The sequence below is a fragment of the Oncorhynchus masou genome, chromosome 33 (assembly GCF_036934945.1).
Source record: "Oncorhynchus masou masou isolate Uvic2021 chromosome 33, UVic_Omas_1.1, whole genome shotgun sequence".
In the NCBI taxonomy this organism is placed as follows: Eukaryota; Metazoa; Chordata; class Actinopteri; order Salmoniformes; family Salmonidae; genus Oncorhynchus; species Oncorhynchus masou.
In genome coordinates, this window is record NC_088244.1 from 23742791 (window position 1) to 23770546 (window position 27756).

General features: G+C 45.7%; 1 protein-coding gene across 1 annotated transcript in view; it reads right to left on the bottom strand.

Annotated features, from left to right (window-relative positions):
- LOC135528068 (cadherin EGF LAG seven-pass G-type receptor 3-like) overlaps window positions 1–27756 on the bottom strand; it is a 52047-nt gene that overhangs the window by 13813 nt on the left and 10478 nt on the right. The window contains 15 exon segments of the mRNA XM_064956840.1: window positions 110–293; window positions 1600–1720; window positions 2996–3137; window positions 12576–12744; window positions 14474–14584; window positions 15199–15384; window positions 15566–15735; window positions 15856–15981; window positions 16364–16527; window positions 17209–17366; window positions 18119–18219; window positions 18331–18446; window positions 18977–19199; window positions 25886–26174; window positions 26391–26728. Of these exon segments, the coding sequence (XP_064812912.1) occupies window positions 110–293; window positions 1600–1720; window positions 2996–3137; window positions 12576–12744; window positions 14474–14584; window positions 15199–15384; window positions 15566–15735; window positions 15856–15981; window positions 16364–16527; window positions 17209–17366; window positions 18119–18219; window positions 18331–18446; window positions 18977–19199; window positions 25886–26174; window positions 26391–26728 (2598 nt within the window).

The window sequence follows — 27756 nt, forward strand, 5'->3', positions numbered from 1 at the left end:
GGGAAAATGAGTGAATCAGAGAAGCACAGAGAAGATGAGAGAGAAGACATGAGAGGAAAAGAGAAAGAGAAGATCACAGGTAGGAGGAGAGGAATCCCCTCGGTCTCACCTTCGCAGCCCTTCTGTGTGACTTCAGCGAAGGGGTTGTCGCACATGTTGCACTGTCGACCAATCACACCAGCCCGACACTGGCACTGGCCACTCTCTGGGTCACATGACCGGGAGAAGGAGCCCACAGGGTAGCAGTCACAGGGCAGGCAGGAGTCACTGCCCTGCAGGTGGTAGTGGAACTCCTGACACACACAGATATATACACAGAGACAGGTACACAGAGAGACACACATATACAGAGATATAGACACAACAGAAACAGATATACACCCAAACACATGTAGACATAACATTCAGACCAAAGACAACCACATCCAAATACACAAAGAACAGACATAGCAAAGTCACATACATATACAGGCATATACATGTACATAGATGCACACAGACAGATACACAAATGAGCACACATCAACATGAAAATGAGAGAGGGGAAGATGAAAGCGGATAGATTGACAGAAAAGAGAAGGATTTAGAGAGAAAAAGAGAGACATACAGAGACATGGACAGACAAACACAAAACAATATTGTCAGGTGGGCTTTTAGAAATGTTTTTTTATCTGTTATTTTACCAGGTAAGTTGACTGAGAACACATTCTTATTTGCAGCAACAACCTGGGGAATAGTTACAGGGGAGAGGAGGGGGATGAATGAGCCAATTGTAAACTGGGGATTATTAGGTGACCGTGATGGTTTGAGGGCCAGATTGGGAATTTAGCCAGGACACCGGGGTTAACAGCCCTACTCTTACAATAAGTGCCATGGGATCTTTAATGACCTCAGAGAATCAGGACACCTGTTTAACATCCCATCCGAAAGACAGCACCCTACACAGGGCAGTGTCCCCAATCACTGCACTGGGGCATTAGGATATGTTTTTAGACCAGAGGAAAGAGTGCATCCTACTGGCCCTCCAACACCACCTCCAGCAGCATCTGGTCTCCCATCCAGGAACTGACCAAGACCAAGCCTGCTTAGCTTCAGAAGCAAGCCAGCAGTGGTATGCAGGGTGGTATGAAACACCAGTATGTTAAATCTCATTTTAGAACAATTCAACATTTACATTACAATACTCAATATAATACTATGATACTATACTGTGAGAAAACTGAGCTTCTGTACTGTCCTTGAAACAGGATTTAAGATGAGGTCACAGCGTGGAGGGTGGCATGAGGGATAAGGGGGGTCCGTGGGCATTAGGAGTGTTAAGGGTAATGGAGTTGCTCAGATTACAAGGTGAAGCTGCTGATAATGCCTCATAAGACAACGCCTGTTTGATAGCAGTGTCAGGTTAGGATCAGTATCAAGGATTAGGGTCACAAGCAGGGATTAGAAAACAGTAGGTAAGGGTGATGCTGAGGTATATAAGAGCATGGATCAGTGCCTGGGATTGCGATATGAGTTGAATAACAGTAAGAGTATTTACTACAGATATGTGTGATTGCGCGCGCTTGTATGTGTGTGTGTGTGTCGTGGCGGGCAGGTCACCTTGCAATGGCAGTGGCCACTGGTCTTGTTGCAGTCGGGGTCGAATCCTTTACTGGTGTTACAGTGGCAGGGCCCACATGCTGGAGAGCCCCACCAACCACGTGGACACTGGTGGTCAATCCTACACAGGCACGCACGCACACACAACCACACGTTAAAAGTGGTAGTTCTCTCAATTTCTGTCCCTGTCTGCTATATAGGCCACAGTACCTAGATCAAAGGGAAATTAGGAAGTGACAAATCTGTGAGACCTAAAGCTGGGAGGGATTTCACATTGGGGTGGGGTGACACCTAGGTCACATATAAACACTGTGTGTTATCATCACAGAGAAACTTAAGTCTCCTCTCATCCTCTCCTGGGGATTAGGGCATATCTGCTGAAAAACACAGACAACAAAATCCACATTGACAGATAGACAGAGCAGAGCACTGTAACACGGCTGTCTCACCCCAATCTCAGGTACTGCTATGATGTACTGTTACTAACATTAGAAACACACACAGACAATCTCAGGTACTGCTATGATGTACTGTTACTAACATTAGAAACACACACAGACAATCTCAGGTACTGCTATGATGTACTGTTACTAACATTAGAAACACACACAGACAATCTCAGGTACTGCTATGATTTACTGTTACTAACATTAGAAACACACACAGACAATCTCAGCTACTGCTATGATGTACTGTTACTAACATTAGAAACACACACAGACAATCTCAGCTACTGCTATGATGTACTGTTACTAACATTAGAAACACACACAGACAATCTCAGGTACTTCTATGATGTACTGTTACTAACATTAGAAACACACACAGACAATCTCAGGTACTGCTATGATGTACTGTTACTAACATTAGAAACACACACAGACAATCTCAGCTACTGCTATGATGTACTGTTACTAACATTAGAAACACACACAGACAATCTCAGCTACTGCTATGATGTACTGTTACTAACATTAGAAACACACACAGACAATCTCAGCTACTGCTATGACGTACTGTTACTAACATTAGAAACACACACAGACAATCTCAGGTACTGCTATGATTTACTGTTACTAACATTAGAAACACACACAGACAATCTCAGGTACTGTTATGATGTACTGTTACTAACATTAGAAACACACACAGACAATCTCAGGTACTGCTATGATGTACTGTTACTAACATTAGAAACACACACAGACATTTGGGACTCAGTAATATAGACGGGGTTCAGTCATCTGAAGTTGATGTATAGTTATAGTGTTTATTGACCTGTCTCCATAGTCACAGATGGACAGTATGTTCATAATATTCATGTATTTAAAGTTGATGTATAGTTGACACACTGACCTGTGCTGATCTACAGTTGATGTAAAGTTGATAGACTGACCTGTGCTGACAGTACTGGCCATAGTGGTTGTCTCCACAGTCACAGATGTATCCGTGGGATGAGCTGGGCTTCCTGTGGCACTTGGCATCATTCTCACACGGATTCAGCTGGCACGCTTCTATGCAGCCCTTACCATAGAAACCTACAAAACACACACACAGTCATTACCATGGGAACCTACAACACGTGTACACAGTCATTACCATGGGAACCTAACACACGTGCACAGGCATTACCATGGGAACCTACAACACGTGTACACAGTCATTACCATGGGAACCTAACACACGAACACAGGCATTACCATGGGAACCTACAACACGTGTACACAGTCATTACCATGGGAACCTAACACACAAACACAGGCATTACCATGGGAACCTACAACACGTGCACAATTTGATATAAAAAGGGAGTGGCTCCTAATCTGTGACTGGATCTTTTATTTCTGAGGCTTCATATCTGTGAGTGCACAAATTCTCACAGTATCTCAAGAGAATTTGGGACTTAGATACACATAGCTAGTTAAATAAAAGGCAAAAATATGATATTCGCAATGTCGCTAAGCAAAAAAACTACCAAAACAGCAATAGCTACTACAATGTCAAAACATGAGTTCAGTACCATTTGCTTGATTTTATGGACCCACGACTATGGTGTATCAACATTAGCATGCTGGTGACGCTATAAAATGTTTTTAGAACTAACCCTCACTGTTCTATACTAAAAATATATAAATGCATGTTTCATGAGCTGAAATAAAAGATAATCCATCCAGCTGTAAGGTGTGGCATATCAAGAACTTGATGAAACAGCATGATCATTACACAGGTGCACCTTGTGCTGGGGATAATAAAATGGCACTCTAAAATGTGCATTTTTGTCACACAACACAATGCTACAGATTTCTCAAGTTTTGAGGGAGCGTGCAATTGGCATGCTGACTGCAGGAACGTCCACCAGAGCTGTTGCCAGAGAATTGAATGTTCATTTCTCTACAATAAGAATTTGGCAGTAAGTCCAACTGGCCTCACAACCGCAGACCACATGTAAGCACACCAGCCCAGGACCTCCACATCTGGTTTCTTTAGCTGCAGGATTGTCTGAGACCAGCCACCCTGATGAAACTGTGGGTTTGCACATCCTAAGAATTTCTGCACAAACTGTCAGAAACATCTCAGGGATGTGCTCGTCGTCCTCACCAGAATCTTGACCTGACTGCAGTTCGGAATCGTAACCGACTTCAGTGGGTAAATGCTCACCTTCGATAGCCACTGACACACCGGAGAAGTGTGCTCTTCACGGATTAATCCCGGACTCAACTGTAATGGGCAGATGCCAAAAAGTGTGTATGGCATTGTGTGGGCAAGCGGTTTGCTGATATCAACGTTGTGAACAGAGTGCTCCATGGTGGCGGTGGGGTTATGGTATGGGCAGGCATAAGCTACAGACAACAAACACAACTGAATTTTATCAATGGCAATTTGAATGCACAGAGATACCGTGCCGAGGTCCTGAGGCCCAATGTTGTGCCATTCATCCACTGCCATCACCTCATGTTTCAGTATGATAATGCACAGCCCCATTTCGCAACGATCTGTACACAATTCCTTGAAGCTGACAAATGTCCCAGTACTTCCATGGCCTGTACACTCACCAGACATGTTACCCGTTGAGCATGTTTGGGATGCTCTGGATCAACGTGTACAACAGCGTGTTCCAGTTCCCGCCAATATCCAGCAACTTCACACAGACATTGAAGAGGAGTGGGACAACATTCCACAGTCAACAGCCTGATCAACTATATTCGAAGGAGATGTGTCACGCTGCATGAGGCAAATGGTGGACACATACTGACTGGTTTTCTTATCCACACCCCTACCCTTTTTTTAAGGTAGAGTATCTGAGACAAACAGATGCATATCTGTATTCCCAGTCATGTCAAATCCATAGATTAAGGCCTAATGAATGTATTTAAATTGAATGATTTTCTTATATGAAATGTAAAAAAAAAAAAATGAAATGGTTGCGTTAATATCTTTTTAATAAATTTTTTACACTAGTGTTAGCTTGCTAGCTAGCCAGCATTAGCTACCTAGCTAGCAAGCTCTAATCTAGTCCAATGGAAACCGATGCAACCCTGCTGGCTACATGGCTAGCTAGATAACCAGTGGGGACAGTGAGTTCATATGATATTCAAGCCTCTAATAAGTGACATTGTGCAGAAAAAAAACAAAGAAAATACTGTTTGATGAGCTAGCTAAGTTAGCACCGGCACATACACAGATGCAGCTCTCATTCATTGCAATTATATTTTATTAGCTGTAGTTAATCATAGTCAATACACGTAAATTCACATCTAGCTAGATGTGTCATCGCCATTATCTCACTATTGCATAAAAAAGTGCATACAACAAAATATATCTCACTACGTTGCCTATTTAGTCAACTACTTCTCTGACATTTGGCTCGTAGTTCTTGAACAGGAAAGAAGTGGAGAAAGTTTTTAGTGGCCTACCAGATCACAACAAACAGAACTGCGAGGGGGAGATAAAAATGATGGTTAGGGAGAAATCAACCATATCACCACTAGGTATCATCATATCCCCAATAATAAAATTGATTTCAACAGTACTTGATATAGAGTCCACTAGCTTGCTGCACTGGTGTAAAATGTCTATTGCATATGATTTGTATATAAACCCATTTTGGAAAACACTTATGGATCTCTTAGGCACACATACATCTATGTATTTTCTCTGTATGCTGATTAGAAAACTGACTCACATTTCTGGGGTAAGGTGGGGCGAACTAAATTATGAATGGCAGGAGGAATGTAAATACTGCATCCTTTGCTGTATGAACTGCCTTCTTACACTAACATCAAATCAAATTTGATTTGTCACTTGCGCTTATTTGTCACCTTACTGAGAAATGGTTACTTACAAGCCCTTCACCAACAATGCAGTTTTAAGAAAAATAAGTAAAAAATAACATAATTAAAGAGCAGCAATAAAATAACAGTAGTGAGGCTATATACAAGGGGTACGGGTACAGAGTCAATGTGCGGGGGCACCGGTTAGTTGTGGTAATTGAGGTAATATGTACATGTAGTTAGAGTTAAAGTGACTATGCATTGTTTATTATCTGAGAGTAGCAGGAGCATAAAATAAAGGGGGGGGGGGGACAAATAGTCTGGGTAGCCACTTGATGAGCTGTTCAGGAGTCTTATAGCATGGGGGTAGAAGCTGTTAAGAAGCCTTTCGGACCTAGACTTGGCGCTCCAGTAACACTTCCCGTGCGGTAGCAGAGAAAACAGTCTATGACTAGGGTGGCTGGAGTCTGACAATTTTTAGGGCCTTCCTCTGACACCGCCTGGTATAGAGGTCCTGGATGGCAGAAAGCTTGGCCCCAGTGATGTACTGGGCCATACGCACTACCCTCTGTAGTGCCTTGTGGTCGGATGCCAAGCAGTTGCCATACCAGCCAGTGATGCAACCAGTCAGGATGCTCTCCATGGTGCATCTGTAGAACTTGTCAAATATTTTCAGTCTCCTTATGGGGAATGGGCTTTGTCGTGCCCTCTTCACTAATGTCTTGGTGTGTTTGGACCATGATAGCTTGTTGGTGATGTGGATACCAAAAAACTTGAAGCTCTCAACCCGCTCCACTACAGCCCCATCGATGAGAATGGGGTGTGCGCAGTCCTCCCTTTCATGTAGTCCACGATCATCTCCTTCGTCTTGCTCACATTGAGAGAGAGGTTGTTATCCTGGCACCACACGGTCAGGTCTCTGACCTCGTCCCTATAGGCTGTCTCATCATTGTCGGTGATCAGGTCTACCTACCACTGTTGTGTCGTCTGCAAACGTAATGATGGTGTTGGAGTCGTGCCTGGCCATGCAGTCATGAGTGAACAGGGAGTAGAGGAGGAGACTGAGCACGCACCCCTGACGGGCCCCCGTGTTGAAGAGCAGCGTGGTAGATGTGTTGTTACCTACCCTTACCACCTGGGGGCGGCCCGTCAGGCAGGCCAGGATTCAGTTGCAGAGGGATGTGTTTAGTCCCAGGGTCCTTAGCTTAGTGATAAGCTTTGAGGGCACTATGGTGTTGAACGCTGGGCTGTAGTCAATGAACAGCATTCTCAAATAGGTGTTTCTTATATCCAGGTGGGAAAGGGCAGTGTGGGGTGCAATAGAGATTGCATCATCTGTGGATCTGTTGGGGCTGTGGTCCCTTTGTAGTCTGTAATAGTTTGCAAGTTATGCCACATCCGACGAGGGTCGGAGCCGGTGTAGTACGATTCAATCTCAGTCCTGTATTGATGCTTTGCCTGTTTGATGGTTCGTCGGAGGGCATAGCGGGATTTCTTATTAGCGTCCGGGTTAGAGTCCCGCTCCTTGAAAGCGGCAACTCTACCCTTTAGCTCAGTGCTTATGTTGCCTGTAATCCATGGCTTCTGGTTGGGGTATGTACGTACAGTCACTGTCGGGATGACGTCATCGATGCACTTATCGATGAAGCCAGTGACTGATGTGGTGTACTCCTCAATGCCATCGAAAGTATCCCAGAACGTATTCCAGTCTGTGCTAGCTAAACAGATGGGGGATGCAACCAAGCTTACATGAAACCATTCATGAAGACAAACGATCTGAAGTACGTAGGCCCCTACCTGCTGAGTATAAAAAATAAAGATAACTATAGAATCACACAGAACTGATGAAAATCTAGTGCATTTGATCTGGGTGTAGGAGGACATCTAGAGGTCACCAGGTTTTTCATCCTCTGTCACAAGCTATCATAATGTGTATCACCCCTTCACAAGCTTGATGTTGGGTCCCCTTTCCTATAGACGAAAAACAACTAGAGATTTTACACACTATTGTGGAATGCAGTGATATATATTTGATACACGTATTAACTTTGCAACATGTATTGTTATTGACTAGAACAAAATATAATTGTATGAGCTATGCATCTGTGTACCCCTCTGCTGCTGACTGAGAGCAGTCTGGTCTAGCTAAATAGACGAGACAGTCCAGTTCCAGAGAGGCAGTCCAGTCTGCATGCCTTCTTGACTTCGATACAATGTGTCGTCATGCATTTGTGCATGCACATTGGTAAATGTCATAGCTATCACGCTAGCTGACTTAGTTAGCTCATCAACCAGTATTTTCTTTGCCATTTCTGCATGATGGTACTTCTAAATTAAAGTCTTGAATCGCCCTCACTGTCACCACTGCTGGTGATCTAGCTAGCCACATAGCCAGCAGGGTTGCATCGGTTTACACCTACAAGAGCTGGTTAGCTAAGAAGCTAACGCTAGCTAGCTAACGCAAGCTGATTATCATGTAGCATGCTGACTAGCGTCGCTAGTATGCTAATGTCGATACACCGCGATGTTGTGGGTCTGCAAAATCAAGCAAATGTTAACTTATGACAAAATCGACATTGTAGTGGCTATTGCTATTTTGGTTGTTTGCTTTTTCTTTAGTGACATTGCAAATATAATATTTTAGGCATTTAACTCTGATTTAACTACCGGTATGTATCTAATCTGGTTTTGGCATGAGAAAATGAGTGAAGTTCCAATTTCCCAGAGAATTTGCAAACTCAAGATACAGAGCTTCAGAAATAAAAGTTCTGGTCACGGATTAGGAGCCACTACCAATAAAAAAAACTGTCCATTGAAACCTAAAACAAATGCAAGTCGGAAGTTTACATACATTTAGGTTTGAGTTATTAAAACTCGTTTTTCAAACACCTCACAAATGTTTCACAAACTATACTTTTGGCAAGTCGGTTAGGACATCTACTTTGTGCATGACACAAGTCATTTTTCCAACAATTGTTTAAAGACAGATTATTTCACTTATAATTACAATTCCAGTGGGTCAGAAGTTTACAAACACTAAGTTGACTGTGCCTTTAAACTGCTTGGAAAATTCCAGAAAATTATGTCATGGCTTTAGAAGCTTCTGATAGGCTAATTGACATCATTTGAGTCAATTGGAGGTGTACCTGTGGATGTATTTCAAGGCCTACCTTGCTTCTTTGCTTCACGTCATGGGAAAATCAAAAGAAATCAGCCAAGACCTCAGAAAACAAACTGTAGACCTCCACAAGTCTAGTTCATCCTTGGGAGCAATTTCCAAATGCCTGAAGGTACCACGTTCATCTGTTCAAACAATAGTATGCAAGTATAAACACCATGGGACCACACAGCCGTAATACCGCTGAGGAAGGAGACACATTCTGTCTCCTAGAGATGAACGTAATTCAGTGCGAAAAGTGCAAATCAATCCCAGAACAACAGCAAAGGCCTTGTGAAGATGTTGGAGGAAACAGGTACAAAAGTATCTATATCCACAATAAAAATCGACATAACCTCGACATAACCTGAAAGGCCACTCAGCAAGGAAGAAGCCACTGCTCCAAAACCACCATAAAAAAAGCCAGACTACGGTTTGCAACGGCACATGGGGATAAAGATCATACTTTTTGGAGAAATGTCCTCTGGTCTGATGGAACAAAAATAGAACTGTTTGGCCATAATGGCCATTGTTATGTTTGGAGGAAAAAGGGGGAGGCTTGCAAGCCGAAGAACACCATCCCAACAGTGAAGCACGGGGGTGGCAGCATCATGTTGTGGGGGTTCTTTGAAGCAGGTGGAACTGGTGCACTTCACAAAATAGATGGCATCATGAGGAAAGGAAAACTATGTGGATATATTGAAGCAACATCTCAAGACATCAGTCAGGAAGTTAAAGCTGGGTTGCAAATGGGTTTTCCAAATGGACAATGACCCCAAGCATACTTCCAGTTGTGGCAAAGTGGCTTAAGGACAACAAAGTCAAGGTATTGGAGTGGCCATCACAACGCCCTAACCTCAATCCTATAGAACATTTGTGGGCAGAATTGAAAAAGCGTGTGCGAGCAAGGAGGCCTACAAACCTGACTCAGTTACACCAGCTCTGTCAGGAGGAATGGGCCAAAATTCACCCAACTTATTGTGGGAAGCTTGTGGAAGGCTACCCAAAACGTTTGACCGAAGTTACAAAATCTAAAGGCAATGCTACCAAATACTAATTGAGTGTATGTAAACCTCTGATCCACTGGGAATGTGATGAAAGAAATTAAAGCTGAACTATATCACTCTCTCTACTATTATTCTGGCATTTCACATTCTTAAAATGAAGTGGTGATCCTAACTGACCGAAGAGAGAGAATTTTTACTCGGATTAAATGTCAGGAATTGTGAAAAACTGAGTTTAAATGTATTTGGCAAAGGTGTATGTAAACTTCCAACGTCAACTGTATGTGCATTAATACATACTACACACAAAAAAAACGCTTTTAGCATAGAGCTGTTCACACAAGATACATAGGCCGCTATTCAATCCTATCGTAGGTTCTTGGAATTGCGGCTTTTAAAGGCAATGTGTTTGTAGAGATCCAATTCATGGTAAATGCTGCAAATGTTGGCTCAATTGGAAATGGCCTTTTATTAAAAACAAAGTGCCTTTAACATAACCCTCAGTCACTATAAAAACCTATGCATAACACCATAGAGCACTACTGTCCATACACATATGATATTTGTGTATCAAAGAAATCCATATAAAACTACAGCCTACAACTCCCTATAGAACCAGGTGAGTGCTGTGAACCTCTTTCTGTGAATAGCTCTTACAAAAGTCCCTCACAAAGGATCCTGCACCTATTAAATGTGTCCTTGCATTCACAATATAAGGATATATAGATTCCTGTAGATTCCTACACATAATAGACCTCACCATGGAAACTGACAGAGATGTTGGCCTTGACTGCATACAAATGCACACAATGACACCATCCAAGCTGCATGTTGGGAAATTAACATACACTATATTTACAAAAGTATGTGGACACCCCTTCAAATTAGTGTATTCGGCTATTTCAGCCACAAGGTGTGTAGAACCGAGCACACAATCATAAAATCTCAATAGGCAAACATTAGCAGTAGAATGGCCTTACTGAAGAGCTCAGTGACTTTCAACATGGAACCGTCACAGGATGCCAACTTTCCAACAAGTCAGTCAAATTTCTGCCCTGCTAGAGCTGCCCAGGTCAACTGTAAGTGTTGTTATTGTGAAGTGGAAACGTCTTGGAGCAACAACGGCTCAGCCGCAAAGTGGTAGGCCACACAAGCTTACAGAACGGGACCGCCGAGTGCTGAAGCGTGTAGCCTTTAAAAACTGTCTGTCCAACACTCACTACTGAGTTCCTATCTGTTTCTGGAAGCAATGTCAGCACAATAACTGTTCGTCACGAAATGGGTTTCCATGTCCGAGCAGCCGCACACAAGCGTAAGATCACCATGCGCAATGCCAAGCGTCTGTTGGAGTGGTGTAAAGCTCACCGCTATTGGACTCTGGAGCAGTGGAAATGCGTTCTCTGGAGTGATGAATCACACTTCACCATCTGGCAGTGACAGATGAATCTGGGTTTGGCACATGCCAGGAGAATGCTACCTGCCCGAATGCCAACTGTAAAGTTTGGTGGAGGAGGAATAATGGTCTGGGGCTGTTTTTCATGGTTTGGGCTAGGCCCCTTAATTCCAGTGGAGGGAAGTCTTAATGCTACAGCATACAATTACATTCTAGACAATTCTATGCTTCCAAATATTTGGCAACAGTTTGGTGAAGGCCCTTTCCTGTTTCAGCATGACAATGCCCCCGTGCATAAAGCGAGGTCCATACAGAAATGGTTTGTTGATATCGGTGTGGAAGAACTTGACTGGCCTGCACAGAGCCCTGACCTTAACCCCATCGATCACTTTTGGGATGAATTGGACCGCCAACTGCGAGCTCTGGGCCGATTCAACTGCAATCTATCAGAACCAACCCTATTTCATTTTCATTGCAGCTAATTATCCTGTGCATGCTAAAAAGCAAGCAGGCGAACACAAACAAACACAGCACCACACTGACAGCAGATGTCCTAATGTCAGTGCCCTGTCGTGCGGTGCCCTATGTGTATGTACAGTATGTGTGCCTGTATAGTATATAGTGTGTGAACAGAGCTGTAACTCTCTCGTGCGTGAGAAAGCCCTTAAGCTAATTCAGCACTGAAGTACTCACAGCCAAAGATGAGAGGGAATTATTCAGAGCACTTCCGAGTGGCGTTATGAAACTTTGATTGGTCTCCTCCTGACGCTCATTGGACAGCTCCGTATGTACTGTAATGCTCATTGTGCTGATGAAAGCCAACAGCGTGGTAATGAAGCGCTGCTACACTGTGCTAATAGGGAGAGGTGTTTGTTGTAGATGGTGCTGAAGGCATGTCAGCCTCTGTGTTTCCTCTCCTCCCCCCGCGGTGCTCACCGCTTCCGCCTTCTTTTTTTCACTCTTTCTTCATCACACCTCTCAAACTTTCTTTCTCTTTATAGTCACCTCACCTGATAGTTTTGTATAATTTGCCAACAGAGAAATAAACATAGGTCTTTTTGCAAATGCTAAATGCCTGCACATATACACACACATGCATTTGCTGACTCACAAACACACAAATATATATTCTATCTCTTGTAGTATCTTACCTGGTTCGCACAGACAGGTGTGGCGTTCCCAATTGTCACAACAGCGGCTGTGAGGCGGGCAGGGGGAAGAAACACAGGGATTGCCAACGTTACAGCCCGTCTCCACTTTGACAGCCCTGGAGGGGCGGGGCAGGGGCATGGCATCTGGTCGCACCCCCAAACGAACCCCCTAAAACATAGACAAAATAGGTGTCAAATACAGTCTCATAAGAACATAGACCAATATACCATACATAGACCAATATACCATACATAGCATAAAGCCGTGGCCAAAAGTTTTGAGAATGACACAAATATTAATTTCCACAAAGTTTGCTGCTTCAGTGTCTTTAGATATTTTTCTCAGATGTTACTATGGAACACTGAAGTATAATTACAAGCATTTCATAAGTGTCAAAGGATTTTATTGACAATTACATGAAGTTGATGCAAAGAGTTAATATTTTCAGTGTTGACCCTTTTTTTTCAAGACCTCTGCAATCCGCGCTGGCATGCTGTCAATTAACTTCTGGGCCACATCCTGACTGATGGCAGCCCATTCTTGCATAATTGATACTTGGAGTTTGTCAGAATTTGTGGGGTTTTGTTTGTCCACCCGCCTCTTGAGGATTGACCACAAGTTCTCAATGGGATTAAGGTCTGGGGAGTTTCCTGGCCATGGACCCAAAATATCGATGTTTTGTTCCCCGAGCTACCGAGTTATCACTTTTGCCTTATGGCAAGGTGCTCCATCATGCTGGAAAAGGCATTGTTCGTCACCAAACTGTTCCTGGATGGTTTGGAGAAGTTGCTCTCGGAGGATGTGTTGGTACCATTCTTTATTCATGGCTGTGTTCTTAGGAAAAATTGTGAGTGAGTCCACTCCCTTAGCTGAGAAGCAACCCCACACATGAATGGTCACAGGATGCTTTACTGTTGGCATGACACAGGACTGATGGTAGCGGTCACGTTGTCTTCTCCGGACAAGCTTTTAACCGGATGCCCCAAACAATCGGAAAGGGGGTTCATCAGAGGAAATGACTTTACCCCTGTCCTCAGCAGTCCCTGTACCTTTTGCAGAATATCAGTCTATCCCTGATGTTTTTCCTGGAGAGAAGTGGCTTCTTTGCTGCCCTTCTTGACACCAGGCCATCCTCCAAAAGTCTTCGCCTTACTGTACGTGCAGATGCACTCACACCTGCCTGCTGCCATTCCTGAGCAAGCTCTGTACTGGTGGTGCCCCGATCCCGCAGCTGAATCAACTTCAGGAGACGGTCGTGGCCCTTGCTGGACTTTCTTGGGCGCCCTGAAGCCTTCTTTCCAACAATTGAACCGCTCTTCTTGAAGTTCTTGATGATCTGATAAATGGTTGATTTTGGTGCGATCTTACTGGCAGCAATATCCTTACCTGTGAAGCCCTTTTTGTGCAAAACAATGATGACTGCACGTGTTTCCTTGCAGGTAACCATGATTGACAGAGGAAGAACAATAATTCCAAGCACCACCCCCCTTTTGAAACTTCCAGTATGTTATTCAAACTCAATCAGCATGACAGAGAGGTCTCCAGCCTTGTCCTCATCAACATTCACACCTGTGTTAACGAGAGAATCAGCTGGTCCTTTTGTGGCAGGGCTGAAATGCAGTGGAAATGTTTTTGGGGGATTCAGTTCATTTGCATGGCAAAAAGGGGACTTTGCAATTAATTGCAATTCATCTGATCACTCTTCATAACATGCTGGAGTATATGCAAATTGCCATCATACAAACTGAGGCAGCAGACTTAGTGAAAATTAATATTTGTGTCATTCTCAAAACCTTTGGCCACGACTGTACATGCCAACACACAAAGTCTATAAGAGTCCCAGAAAGATTTATGGGCATCGGTTAAGATACAGTTGCCATTGTGATGGAACCCTTACCTGGATGCAGCCCCGTATCCCGTTCTGCACCTCCCCCAAGCCCAGGACTCCGCCCACATGGAGGTGTTTCACTTTCAGCCCATGGATCTCATTCCCCACTATCACTGTGCCCTGAGAGAGAGTGGGAAGAAATAGATAGATTACACTTAAAAATGTAACCAGTTAACAGATGCTGTCATGCTGAATGACTTCAGTGCATTAGAATAGATGGAGTTAGAGAAAGAGAGGGGGAAGAGTGAATATGTGAAAGAACAGAACAGATAGAAAGGGTTACACAGGTTTAGAGAGAGAAAGAGTGAGAGACAAACATATTTCAATGAAAGCAAGTGAACAAGAAGGATACAGGAGAGACAATGAAAGAGCATAACAAGACAGTGTGTGGTGCTATATGTCTGGAGTGAATTTTTACAAACACAGGTTTTAACACCAGCAGTGGGCAGACATTACACTGACTTTAGGATTGGATATTGGGATTAACAACCTACAGGATTACAGGGCCAATTAGAGGTTATGATTTGCATTGAGACGTCTGCACTGCTGAGTGAAATGGGGGTTTAGTGTGTCACTGTTCATTCTGGACACGACCTTAATGTGTCTCTCAGGGTAAACCTTTAGGTGCAGATCTAGGATCAGTTTACACCTCGACAATTATAACCTAATCAATTAAGGTAAGAAACGCAAATCTGTCTTTAAATCAGTGTGTACGGACAATTTGTGACTCTCACCTGGAAGAGGCCAAAGTCGAGGCGGACGGTAGCCACGTAGCGTGTCTCCCTCCCGCTGCGGACGTCTCTGAGCTCCAGCTGCAGGTCGTGCCAGCGCCCGTCGCTCACCTGCACCTGGTCCAGACGCAGACGCACCGGCAGCGTCGACCCCTTAGTCACCGAGAACACCAGCTGACCACTCACCAGCTGCAACAGAGACACGTGTGAATAATCCACAGAGTAATCCACACAAATATGGTTTGGAGTCCTCCTGTAGGTTGCTATTACTCCAACATAAACGGACACATTTCCAAAGACAGACGGACATATAGACACAGATCAACTAGTGCAGGTTAGGTAGCACAGGTAAGTGTATATATATACAGACCTGGAAGACCAGGCTGGTGTACTGTCCGGCCTGTGCCTGCAGCAGAGTGCCCTCCCTGGCCCGCGTCCTAAACACCAGCCCCAGGTACCAAGGTGTGGAGATGGTCATGTCATTCTTCAGGTCCCACCAGAGGGCACTGTTTCCCAGGAAACGATGTGGGTGGGGCATCACTGTAGGGGGGCAAGGAGAAGAGGTATGGTCAGTGAGGTTAGTATGAGGTGTGTGTATACGTCTGTTAATAAAGGAGTGAGAAAAGCCTATGTCTACTGGACAGGTATGTCAGTGCTTACCATGGCTGCAGTCCTTCCCTCCAAACCCTAGGGGGCAGTCACATGAGAAGGTCTCCCAGCTGACACGACACGTTCCTCCGTTCTGACATGGGTCGGAGTTACAGAAGGGCAGCTTGGCACTACATCCTATCAGAACCAGAGAAAATCATCACATCTGTGTTAACTCAATCAAACTCAATCAACTTAGCGGTTAGTGGTTTCTATTGACAACACAAACACAGACAGCTAAAGACGCTTTGTGTCAAGTCTACAAAACTTGTGCACTGTGTTCACAGAATATTATACTTTTGGGAACAGAAAACTCTATTGAGATTGAACTTTTCATCAATGAGAAATTTTGTAGAACGTCAGCCCAGTTTCATCTCGCTCCATCTTCTCCATCTGCTGGCCACTGTACCTCCTCTCATCACCATATTTTGGTGGTGAGTGAGTGGAAGTTCCAACTGGATTTTTACCCCCAGTAAAGTATCTGAGTTTCCACTTGTATCTGTGAGTATGCTATACAGACCAGGTAGGGTTCCATTGTTAGCGATGTATCCCGCCAGGTCCAAAGGTCTGTTGTCGATGTGGAGGTCTTTCATACAGCCAATAAACTCCCGGGTGTGAAACGGGAAATGATCAGGCATGTTGGGCACTCCGCCCAAAAACAAGGGACCGGTGAGATCCAGAGATCTGAGAAGGGCGGAGAGAGAGGGAGAGAGAGAGAGAAGGGTGAGGGATGGAGAGAGAAGGCAGAGGTATAGAGAGAGAAGGCAGAGGGAGAGAAGGCAGAGGGATAGAGAGAGAAGGCAGAGGGATAGAGAGAGAAGGCAGAGGGAGAGAAGGCAGAGGGATAGAGAGAGAAGGCAGAGGGATAGAGAGAGAAGGCAGAGGGAGAGAAGGCAGAGGGAGAGAAGGCAGAGGGATAGAGAGAGAAGGCAGAGGGATAGAGAGAGAAGGCAGAGGGATAGGGAGAGAAGGCAGAGGGAGAGAAGGCAGAGGGATAGAGAGAGAAGGCAGAGGGAGAGAAGGCAGAGGGATAGAGAGAGAAGGCAGAGGGAGAGAAGGCAGAGGGATAGAGAGACAAGGCAAAGGGAGAGAAGGCAGAGGGATAGAGAGAGAAGGCAGAGGGATAGAGAGAGAAGGAGGATGAAAGAGAGGAGCACAACACTATTAGATGTTTCCCTTGTACTTTCCTCAGCGCTTACAGAGCACAGCAGCAGTGGTGAGTGACTTGTCAAGTCCAGACAGCAATTCCAGGCTTAAGTGATAATGCTGAGGGTTTAACCCTGACACTGACTTGCACATGACGTGCACGTGTGTGTGTGTCTGTGTCTGTGTGTGTGTGTGAGATAGAGAGATGGAGAGACTTACTTCTTGGAGCTGGTCTGTTTGCCCTGAGCAGCACAGCTGTAGTTGCCGAGCTGCGTTCCGAAGCGTAGCGACACTGCTGTGTCACAGTCGTCCACGCTGACCACCGCCACCTTCTCATCAGATGGACCCTGGGCCTCCCCACTCATACTGCGCTTGGGCTGGGGCAGACACAGGAACAGTCAAATTTAACACACACACACACACACACACACACACACACACACACACACACACACACACACACACACACACACACACACACACACACATACAAACAGTACACACACAGTACACACACAGAACACACCGAATACACCAAAACATCTTGCTGTACTCTTGCTGCTTGTGCTGCTACAAAGACAGAGAGTAAAATGCAGTACACACACAGTGGACTATCAGAGAGAGGGAAGAATATGTGACATAGAAAGAAACACTGACACTGCAAATGGGCTAAGAGGGCAGGGGAACTCACAGCCATACTCACAGAGAGTGAAAGACAAACCTGTACACACAGCCACACTCACAGAGAGTGAAAGACAAACCTGTACACACAGCCACACTCACAGAGAGTGAAAGACAAACCTGTACACACAGCCACACTCACAGAGAGTGAAAGACAAACCTGTACACACAGCCACACTCACAGAGAGTGAAAGACAAACCTGTACACACAGCCACACTCACAGAGAGTGAAAGACAAACCTGTACACACAGCCACACTCACAGAGAGTGAAAGACAAACCTGTACACACAGCCACACTCACAGAGAGTGAAAGACAAACCTGTACACACAGCCATACCGTACTCACACTGTGCGAGGGATGAGAAAAATGTAGAAGGGGAGAAAACTCTAACAAATGCATGGTATGTGCAGATATTACGGGTTACACACACACACACACACACACACACAGGGACTCGCCTTGTTGTAGTAGTGGATGTGGACAGTGTGCCAGTTTCCATCGGCCACGCCCCCAGGTAGAAAGGGGCTCACCTGAGTGGACAATTCACCTGGGGGCAGACAGGTCAGAGATCACACTCAAAACCAGAGTTTCGCCTACCATTGTATAGTCGGGGCACACCCACAAAGCCATACACATACATATACAGATAGACACATACCTGTGGAGTACTTGAGCACCACCTGACCCTCTAGGATCTCCAGAGCCAGGAAGTCGTGTTTCTCATTGAAGCGTCCGTTGTAGAAGAGGAGGCCACTGTTCTCCAGAGTGGCAAAACTGTAACACAACCCACAACCATGTTAGGGAGCTGTGAGTAACCCCACCATCACACACACAGTACAGGAGATGCTCTGTACATAGTACAGGATAAGCCGTAGGGTTCACCGCAAATCTCTAATGCAAGTGTACATGCGTATATAGGACATTGTGGTATATAATAAATAAAAGAGCTATGCCTGCTGAGAGAGGCTGGGACAGATCATGTCATGTGTCTTTAAGCTAATGTACCTCTGAGTCATGGGATTTAGTTAGACCTGAGATCACATTTGTGACCACTTCACAATAGCAATCACATCTGACCAATGAGAACACACCAAGGGGCCACACCAGGTCCCAAGTTGGGCCTCTAGAAGTGGGGGAGGGGACAACGAGAACAGGATAAAATATAGGGTAAAATATAAAAAATAAATGACATGACACATGAAAGAGAGAGCAGGGAATTGAGAAAGGGTCTAAAAGGAAAGATTGAAAGAGAGAGAGAGAGAGAGAGAGAGAGAGAGGGAGAGAGAGAGAAAGTCAGTACTCACGTGAGAGAAATGGAGAGGTGGAATCTCTGGCGGAGGCCTCGGAACATGATAAAGGATTTGGGGGGAAAGGAGCGTGCAGTGACAGCGCAGTAGGGCCGCTCATACCCTCCTGCAGGGCACTCACAGCGGAACCCCCCTCCAGACAGCTCCCTGCACGTCCCCCCATTCCTACACACCCCCGGGACACAGCGGCCCTGACGCCTGTCCCACTCACACCGTTCACCTGGGAAGGAGAGGGGATGCAGCATGTTACTGTACACATACAGTACCCGTCCAAAGTTTGGACACACCTACTCATTCAAGAGTTGTTTTAAAAAATATATTTTCTACATTGTAGAATAATAGTGAAGACATCAAAACTATGAAATAACACATATGGAATCATGTAGTGACCAAAAATGTTATGCAAATCTAAATATATTTTATATTTGAGATTCTTCAAAGTAGCCACCCTTTGCCTTGATGACAGCTTTGCACACTCTTGGCATTCTCTCAACCAGCTTCATGAGGTAGTCACCTGGAATGCATTTCAATTAACAGGTGTGCCTTGAAATTAATTTGTAGAATTTCTTTCCTTCTTAATGTGTTTGAGCCAATCAGTTGTGTTGTGACAAGGTAGGGGTGATCTACAGAAGATAGACCTATTTGGTAAAAGACCAAGTCCATACTATGGCAAAAACAGCTCAAATAAGCAAAGTGAAGCAAAAGTCCATCATTACTTTAAGACAAAAAGGTCAGTCAATGCTGAAAATGTCAAGATCTTTGAAAGTTTATTCAAGTGCAGTCGCAAAAACCATGAAGTGCTATAATGAAACTGGCTCTCATGAGGACCGGCACAGGAAAGGAAGACCCAGAGTTTCCTCTGCTGCAGAGGATAAGTTCAATAGAGTTACCAGCCTCAGAAATTGCAGCCCAAATAAATGCTTCACAGAGTTCAAGTAACAGACACATCTCAACATCAACTGTTCAGAGGGGACTGCGTGAATCAGGCCTTCATGGTAGAATTGCTGCAAAGAAACTGGCAATTTCAGGCTATTTCAGCCACACCCGTTTCTGACAGGTGTATGAAATCGAGCACACAGCCATGCAATCTCCATAGACAAACATTGGCAGTAGAATGGACTTACTGAAGAGCTCAGTGACTTTCAACGTGGCACAGTCATAGGATGCCACCTTCCCAACTCGTCAGATAATCAAATTTCTGCCCTACTAGAGCTTCCCCAGTTAACTGTAAGTGCTGTTATTGTGAAGTGGAAACGTCTTGGAACAACAACGGCTCAGCCTCGAAGTGGTCGGCCACACATGCTCACAAAACGGGACCACCAAGTGCTGAAGCTCGTTGCGCGTAACACTCTACTGTCCTCGGTTGCAACATTCACTACTGAGTTCCAGACTGCCTCTGGAAGCAACGTCAGGACAAGAACTGTTCGTTGGGAGCTTCATGAAATGGGTTTCCATGGCCGCGCAGCCGCACACAAGCCTAATATCACCACATGCAATGCCAAGCGTCAGCTGGTGGTGTAAAGCTCGCCCCCATTAGACCCTGGAGCAGTGGAAACACATTCTGTGGAGTGATGAATCACGCTTCATCATCTGGCAGTCCGACGGACAAATCTGGGTTTGGTTGATGCCAAGAGAATGCTACATGCTCGAATGCATAGTGCTAACTGTAAAGTTTGGTGGAGGAGGAATAATGGTCTGGGGCTGTTTGTCATGGTTCGGGCCCCTTAGTTCCAGTGAAGGGAAATCTTAACTCTACAGTACATTCTAGACGAGGCTGTGCTTTCAACTTTGTGGCAACAGTTTGGGCATTGTTTCAGCATGACAATGCCCCCGTGCACAAAGCGAGGTCCATACAAAAATGGTTTGTCAAGATCGGCGTGGAAGAACTTGACTGGCCTGCACAAAGCCCTGACCTCAACCCCATCAAACACATTTGGGATGAATTGGAACTCTGACGGCAACCCAGGCCTAATCACCCAACATCAGTGTCCAACCTCACTAATGCTCTTGTGGCTGAATGGAAGCAAGTTCCCACAGTAATGTTCCAACATGTAGTGGAAAGCCTTCCCAGAAGAGTGGAGGCTGTTATAGCAGCAAATGGGGACCAACTCAATATTAATGACCATCATTTTGGAATGAGATGTTCGACGAGCAGGTGTCCACATACTTTTGGTCATGAGTGTATTAAACGTTTCGATGAACCATGGGAATGTATAGAGGACTCATCTTCATATCTGTGCCATTATAGCATCTGTGACAGCATGGGCAGCGCCATTGAGGCTACAACCCATCAGAATCCCCACCCAGTTGACTACTTTAAAATGTCTAAAGCATGGTGGAAGCACACAATGGTGCTGCCCATGCTATAACAGCCTTTTGGCCACTAGAGGCTTCTATCATTCTCTATGGGAGAAACCAACATTTCCTCAAACAATTCTCTTGCCAGGATTTCTCAAAATATGACTGTAACTGCAAGCAACCCCATTTGAGTGGGCAGTAGTCTCACTAGATGCTTCTATCATTCTCTATGGAATGAACCAACCTTTCCTCATTCTATTCCTTTGCCAGGATTTCTCAAAATATGACTGTCACTGCAGGCAAACCTATTTGTGTGGGCAGTAGTCTCTGCTCAATGCCCAGCAAATAAAACTATATCACTACAGGCAAAAATATACATATAATCAGACTCAGCAGATTGAGTAAAATACCCAGCAAGAGAGCACCAGCCAGCCTCCCTTTCAATGAGCTGGTGTAAACACAGTGTGGGCATTAACTGCCTTCACCCTGCAGACACTGCTCCTCCAGGCCCCCAGTTTAGAGGCCTGCTGAGGTCCATGGAGATATGCAGATCATGTTAGAGCTGCAGGCCTTTGTATGGCGGGCCTAATGGTGTCTCGTTGGTACAATATTTGTTCAACATCAAGGCACTACTATGGTGAATGCAGCCACTGGCATGGTTTAAAACAACCACCAAGCTTGGTGGGCGAGACTGCAGAGTGCCTTGGTCTGTTTCTCATGCGCGTATGGACACCCACGCTGACACACACACAGACTGACTGTACAGCCCGGTATGATGTGCAGTGTTAAAACATGGTTGAGTTCTGTGTCTAAAAGCAAGAAGACTTTAAACGACTTTCACCCCTCCTTCTTCCTCCACCCATGCTGCTCACACACACACACACACACACACACACACACACACACACACACACACACACACACACACACACACACACACACACACCAACTTATTAATATTAAAATAAATAAACAGACATTAATAATCATGAATTATTTGTCTAGTGATACAGACAGACAGAGCAAACATCTAGCAACCCGAAGGTTGAGTGTTTGAATCTCATCACGGACAACTTTGTCATTGTAGCTAAATAGCAACTTTGCAAGTACTTACTTCCTTTTAGCTACGACTACTTAGCATGTTAGCTAACCCTTCCCCTAACTCTAACCCTAACCTTAACCCTTTAACCTGAATCCTAACCCTAACCTTGATCCTAACCTTAACCCTTAACCCTTTGCCGAGCTAACATTAGCCACCTAGCTGATGTTAGAGACAACAAATTTGAATACATAACATATTATACGTTTTGCTAATTGGTAACATATTGTACAAATTGCAATTCGTAACATATTGTACGAAATAGATGATAGACATCCACAAATCAATGTATGCCATATTAAATGTAACATATCATACTAATTGGAGTCGTCCAGATTTACATTTACTATGTTATGTCTACCACTGAGTCCATGTTGCCCTGGCAAAGAACAGAAGATCCTATTCTTTTCACTTCACTGACTCTCCTATAATTGTTTGGTGTACAACTCTGCGCTCACTCAACACACTGAAGGCCCACTCAAACCGATAGGGAGCACAGTTTAGCTTCTATATTCATATTCTCCACAGACTTACATATGGAAATGGAGCAATTACTGGACAAAAGCTTTCCCTAAGATAACAAGACACTTATGCTCTTGTTATAAAAAACGACTCTACATTCTACCGGTGCTTCTCGATTCTCTTTATTCTGGACAAACGGAGCACTATTTCTGTCCTCTTCCCCCCTCTCTCTTTTCTTCTCCACACTCCCTGTCCATCCTGACTTCCCCTTTTCCTCTCTTCCCCCCTCTCTCTTTTCTTCTCCACTCTCCCTGTCCATCCTGACTTCCCCTTTTCCTCTCTTCCCCCCTCTCTCTTTTCTTCTCCACTCTCCCTGTCCATCCTGACTTCCCCTTTTCCTCTCTTCCCCCCTCTCTCTTTTCTTCTCCACACTCCCTGTCCATCCTGACTTCCCCTTTTCCTCTCTTCCCCCCTCTCTTTTCTTCTCCACACTCCCTGTCCATCCTGACTTCCCCTTTTCCTCTCTACCCCCTCTCTCTTTTCTTCTCCACACTCCCTGTCCATCCTGACTTCCCCTTTTCCTCTCTACCCCCCTCTCTCTTTTCTTCTCCACACTCCCTGTCCATCCTGACTTCCCCTTTTCCTCTCTTCCCCCTCTCTCTTTTCTTCTCCACACTCCCTGTCCATCCTGACTTCCCCTTTTCCTCTCTTCCCCCCTCTCTCTTTTCTTCTCCACACTCCCTGTCCATCCTGACTTCCCCTTTTCCTCTCTTCCCCACTCTCTCTTTTCTTCTCCACACTCCCTGTCCATCCTGACTTCCCCTTTTCCTCTCTTCCCCCCTCTCTCTTTTCTTCTCCACTCTCCCTGTCCATCCTGACTTCCCCTTTTCCTCTCTACCCCCCTCTCTCTTTTCTTCTCCACTCTCCCTGTCCATCCTGACTTCCCCTTTTCCTCTCTTCCTCCCTCATTCTCTCCATCCCTATGCCTGCACATTCTTAAAACTATCTTCCGATTGCCCGTCATCCATATCTTTGCTTCTTATTTCCCCTGCTTCTTATTTTCTCCTCCCTTCCTCATTCTCTCTGTATCTTGAGCTAATGTATTCACACCCCTTCATTCATGGGATGTTTTATTCATCAAAGCCATCCCTTCCCCTACGGCTCCTCAACCTACCCCTCCTTCCCTCCCACACATGGTACATCCCCAGAGGCCATCTCTCTACCTCCTTCCTTCTCTACCTCCTCTGACTCTTTCGCTCTCTTTTTCTACCTCCTTCCCTCTCTCTCCATCTTTACCTCCATCCTTCCCTGTTCTCTCTCTACATCCTTCTCTCTCTTTTTCTCTCTCTACCTCCTTACCTCCCCTTCTCTCTGTACATTAGTCTCTCTCTCTTTTTCTCTGCCTAGTTCTCCTCTCTCTGCCTCTGATGCTTCCCTTTCTTCTTCCTAGCTTAGCCCCTCCCACTCCCTCCCACTCCCTTTAGTCCCCCTTTTCCCATGTGGCTCAGTTGGTAGAGCATGGAGCTCAGTTGGTAGAGCATGGAGCTCAATTGGTAGAGCATGGTGCTCAGTTGGTAGAGCATGGAACTCAGTTGGTAGAGCATGGAGCTCAGTTGGTAGAGCATGGAGCTCAGTTGGTAGAGCATGGTGCTCAGTTGGTAGAGCATGGAGCTCAGTTGGTAGAGCAGGGTGCTCAGTTGGTAGAGCATGGTGCTCAGTTGGTAGAGCATGGAGCTCAGTTGGTAGAGCATGGAGCTCAGTTGGTAGAGCATGGAGCTCAGTTGGTTAGAGCATGGAGCTCAGTTGGTAGAGCATGGAGCTCAGTTGGTAGAGCATTGCGCTCAGTTGGTAGAGCATGGAGCTCAGTTGGTAGAGCATGGAGCTCAGTTGGTTGAGCATGCCGCTCAGTTGGTAGAGCATGGCGCTCAGTTGGTAGAGCATGGAGCTCAGTTGGTAGAGCATGGAGCTCAGTTGGTAGAGCATGGCGCTCAGTTGGTAGAGCATGGAGCTCAGTTGGTAGAGCATGGAGCTCAGTTGGTAGAGCATGGAGCTCAGTTGGTAGAGCATGGAGCTCAGTTGGTAGAGCATGGAGCTCAGTTGGTAGAGCATGGAGCTCAGTTGGTAGAGCATGGAGCTCAGTTGGTAGAGCATGGCGCTTGCAACATCAGGGTTGTGGGTTCCATTCTCACGGGGGACCAGTAAGAAAATGTATGCACTCACTGCTATGTCGATCTGGATAAGAACATCTGCTAAATGTAAAATGTACTTTTTGCTCCATCTCTCCCTCTCTATACTCCCCCTCTTTCCTTTATCTATAAATACTCTAAGTAGTTCTCCTTTCTCCATATCTTTTATTATCTCCATGGGAATCATTCCATCTATTGCAGAATCATTATTAAATGCCTGTGTTAGTTCTCTGCAGTCCATTGAAACAACACAGTGACATTTCATACAAACACAGGCAATACAGAAAATCCTCAAAACCCTCCTCTCTATTTCCCATCAGTCTCTATTTTCTATTCATCGTTGAGATCACTTTCTTCATTCCCGTATCTCTCTCGCCCTCTTTCTAGTCTTCCCTCTCTCCTTTAGTCTCTAACTTCTCTATCTGCAAGAGTTTGAACAGTGCTTAAGGCTCCTTCTCACTTCTGAAAGATAAGTGCTGGTTCACCCCAAGCTTTTTTGATCTGAAATGAAAGAGAATATGAAACACCTCTAACATATTCATGGCATCTATCCTCCATCACTTCCACCATAGGACAGTATTGCAGCTATTCCCAGGGGAAATGAGGGGGGATGAGAAACACGTCCTTTTGAGGACATAACACTACTCTGTTTCCAGAGACTCACAGGAACAAACACACACATTTTTGTCAGACACAGTGAATCAGACATAAGCATACACTCACACACACACACACACACACACACACACACACACACACACACACACACACACACACACACACACACACACACACACACACACACACACACACACACACACACACACACACACACACACGCAGTGACTAAACACCTACTACCTGTGTAGTCTTCTCTGCAGATACAGGTGTAGCCTCCCTCCCTGCGAGCACACACACCTCCGTTGAGGCAGGGGTTGGAGTAACACAGGTTGATCTCCGTCTCGCAGTAGTCCCCAGTGAAGCCTGCGGGGCAGCGGCAGCGCAGCCCGGCGATGGGGTGGATGGGCCGGAACAGGACGGAGGGAGAGGAGATGAAGGGAGCAGAGCTGTTGAAGCGAAGCACCGAGATGCACTTCATGTAGTTCTGACACGGCTCCCGCAGACACACGTTGTCATCGAACGGGAGCACCTGTTTTACAACACACACACAGATAGTTTCAATTCAGTGGACGGGTTGGGAATAGAGTGAGAGTGAAAAAGAGCGAGTGTGTGTGCGTGTGCGTGTCCGTCCTCTTGTAAGTGTATGTGTTCAGTGCGTATATCTATGTATCTTGATGCGTAACCACATATGTCTAATGCTATCTGTGTTTCTGGGTTGATCTGTCTGTTCTTCCGCCTCCCGTACCTCCATCTTTGCCAAGGAGGTGAGGTGCGGACGGTTGAGGTAGAGTTGCTCTTCCAGGGCCTCTGAGGGTAAAAAGTTACCCCCGGGCAGCGCAGCGGTGAAACTGACGTTCAGGATGCCCCCTGCCTCGCCGTCTGGCTGGATGTTGAATACAAAAACATCCTCCGGAGGGATGGACAGCACCGCCGACACCCCTTCCAGGAAGTGACCCAGCAGTGGGGACAGGAAGTGCTCCTGGGACATGTTTTGGAGGCGCACCGTCACGCTGCTGCTCAACATGTCCTCTGTGATGATGAGCACTCGTAGAACGCACTGGGCCGAGATACTGTGGACTCCGTCTGAGAGAGGGGGAGAGTTGGAGAGGGGGATGGGAGGAGAGAGAGGGGGTGAGGTTGCTATGTCAATCTGTAGAGATATACATATTTAGGTAGCATGAGCAGCCGTCTTACAAGTGCATAATCTTCACACACAAATAGGAAAGAAGGAGAGAGTGAGTGTCGGTGGAGCTACTGAGAGACAGGAGAGAGTGATGATCTGTGGAGCTACTGAGAGACAGGAGAGAGTGAGGGTTGGTGGAGCTACTGAGAAACAGGAGAGAGTGAGGGTTGGTGGAGCTACTGAGAGACAGGAGAGAGTGAGGGTTGGTGGAGCTACTGAGAAACAGGAGAGAGTGAGGGTTGGTGGAGCTACTGAGAGACAGGAGAGAGTGAGGGTCGGTGGAGCTACTGAGAAACATGAGAGAGTGAGGGTTGGTGGAGCTACTGAGAGACAGGAGAGAGTGAGGGTTGGTGGAGCTACTGAGAAACAGGAGAGAGTGAGGGTTGGTGGAGCTACTGAGAGACAGGAGAGAGTGAGGGTTGGTAGAGCTACTGAGAGACAGGAGAGACAAGAGAGAGTGAGGGTCGGGTGGAGCTACTGAGAGACAAGAGAATCAGGAGAAAGTGAGGGTCGGTGGAACCACTGAGAGACAGGAGAGAGTGAGGGTCGTGGAGCTACTGAGAGACAGGAGAGAGTGAAGGTCGGTGGAGCTACTGAGAGACAGGAGAGAGTGAGGGTTGGTAGAGCTACTGAGAGACAGGAGAGACAAGAGAGAGTGAGGGTCGGGTGGAGCTACTGAGAGACAAGAGAATCAGGAGAAAGTGAGGGTCGGTGGAACCACTGAGAGACAGGAGAGAGTGAGGGTCGTGGAGCTACTGAGAGACAGGAGAGAGTGAAGGTCGGTGGAGCTACTGAGAGACAGGAGAGAGTGAGGTTTGGTGGAGCTACTGAGAGACAGGAGAGGCAGGAGAGAGTGAGGGTTGGTGGAGCTACTGAGAGACAGGAGAGAGTGATGGTCTGTGGAGCTACTGAGAGGCAGGAGAGAGTG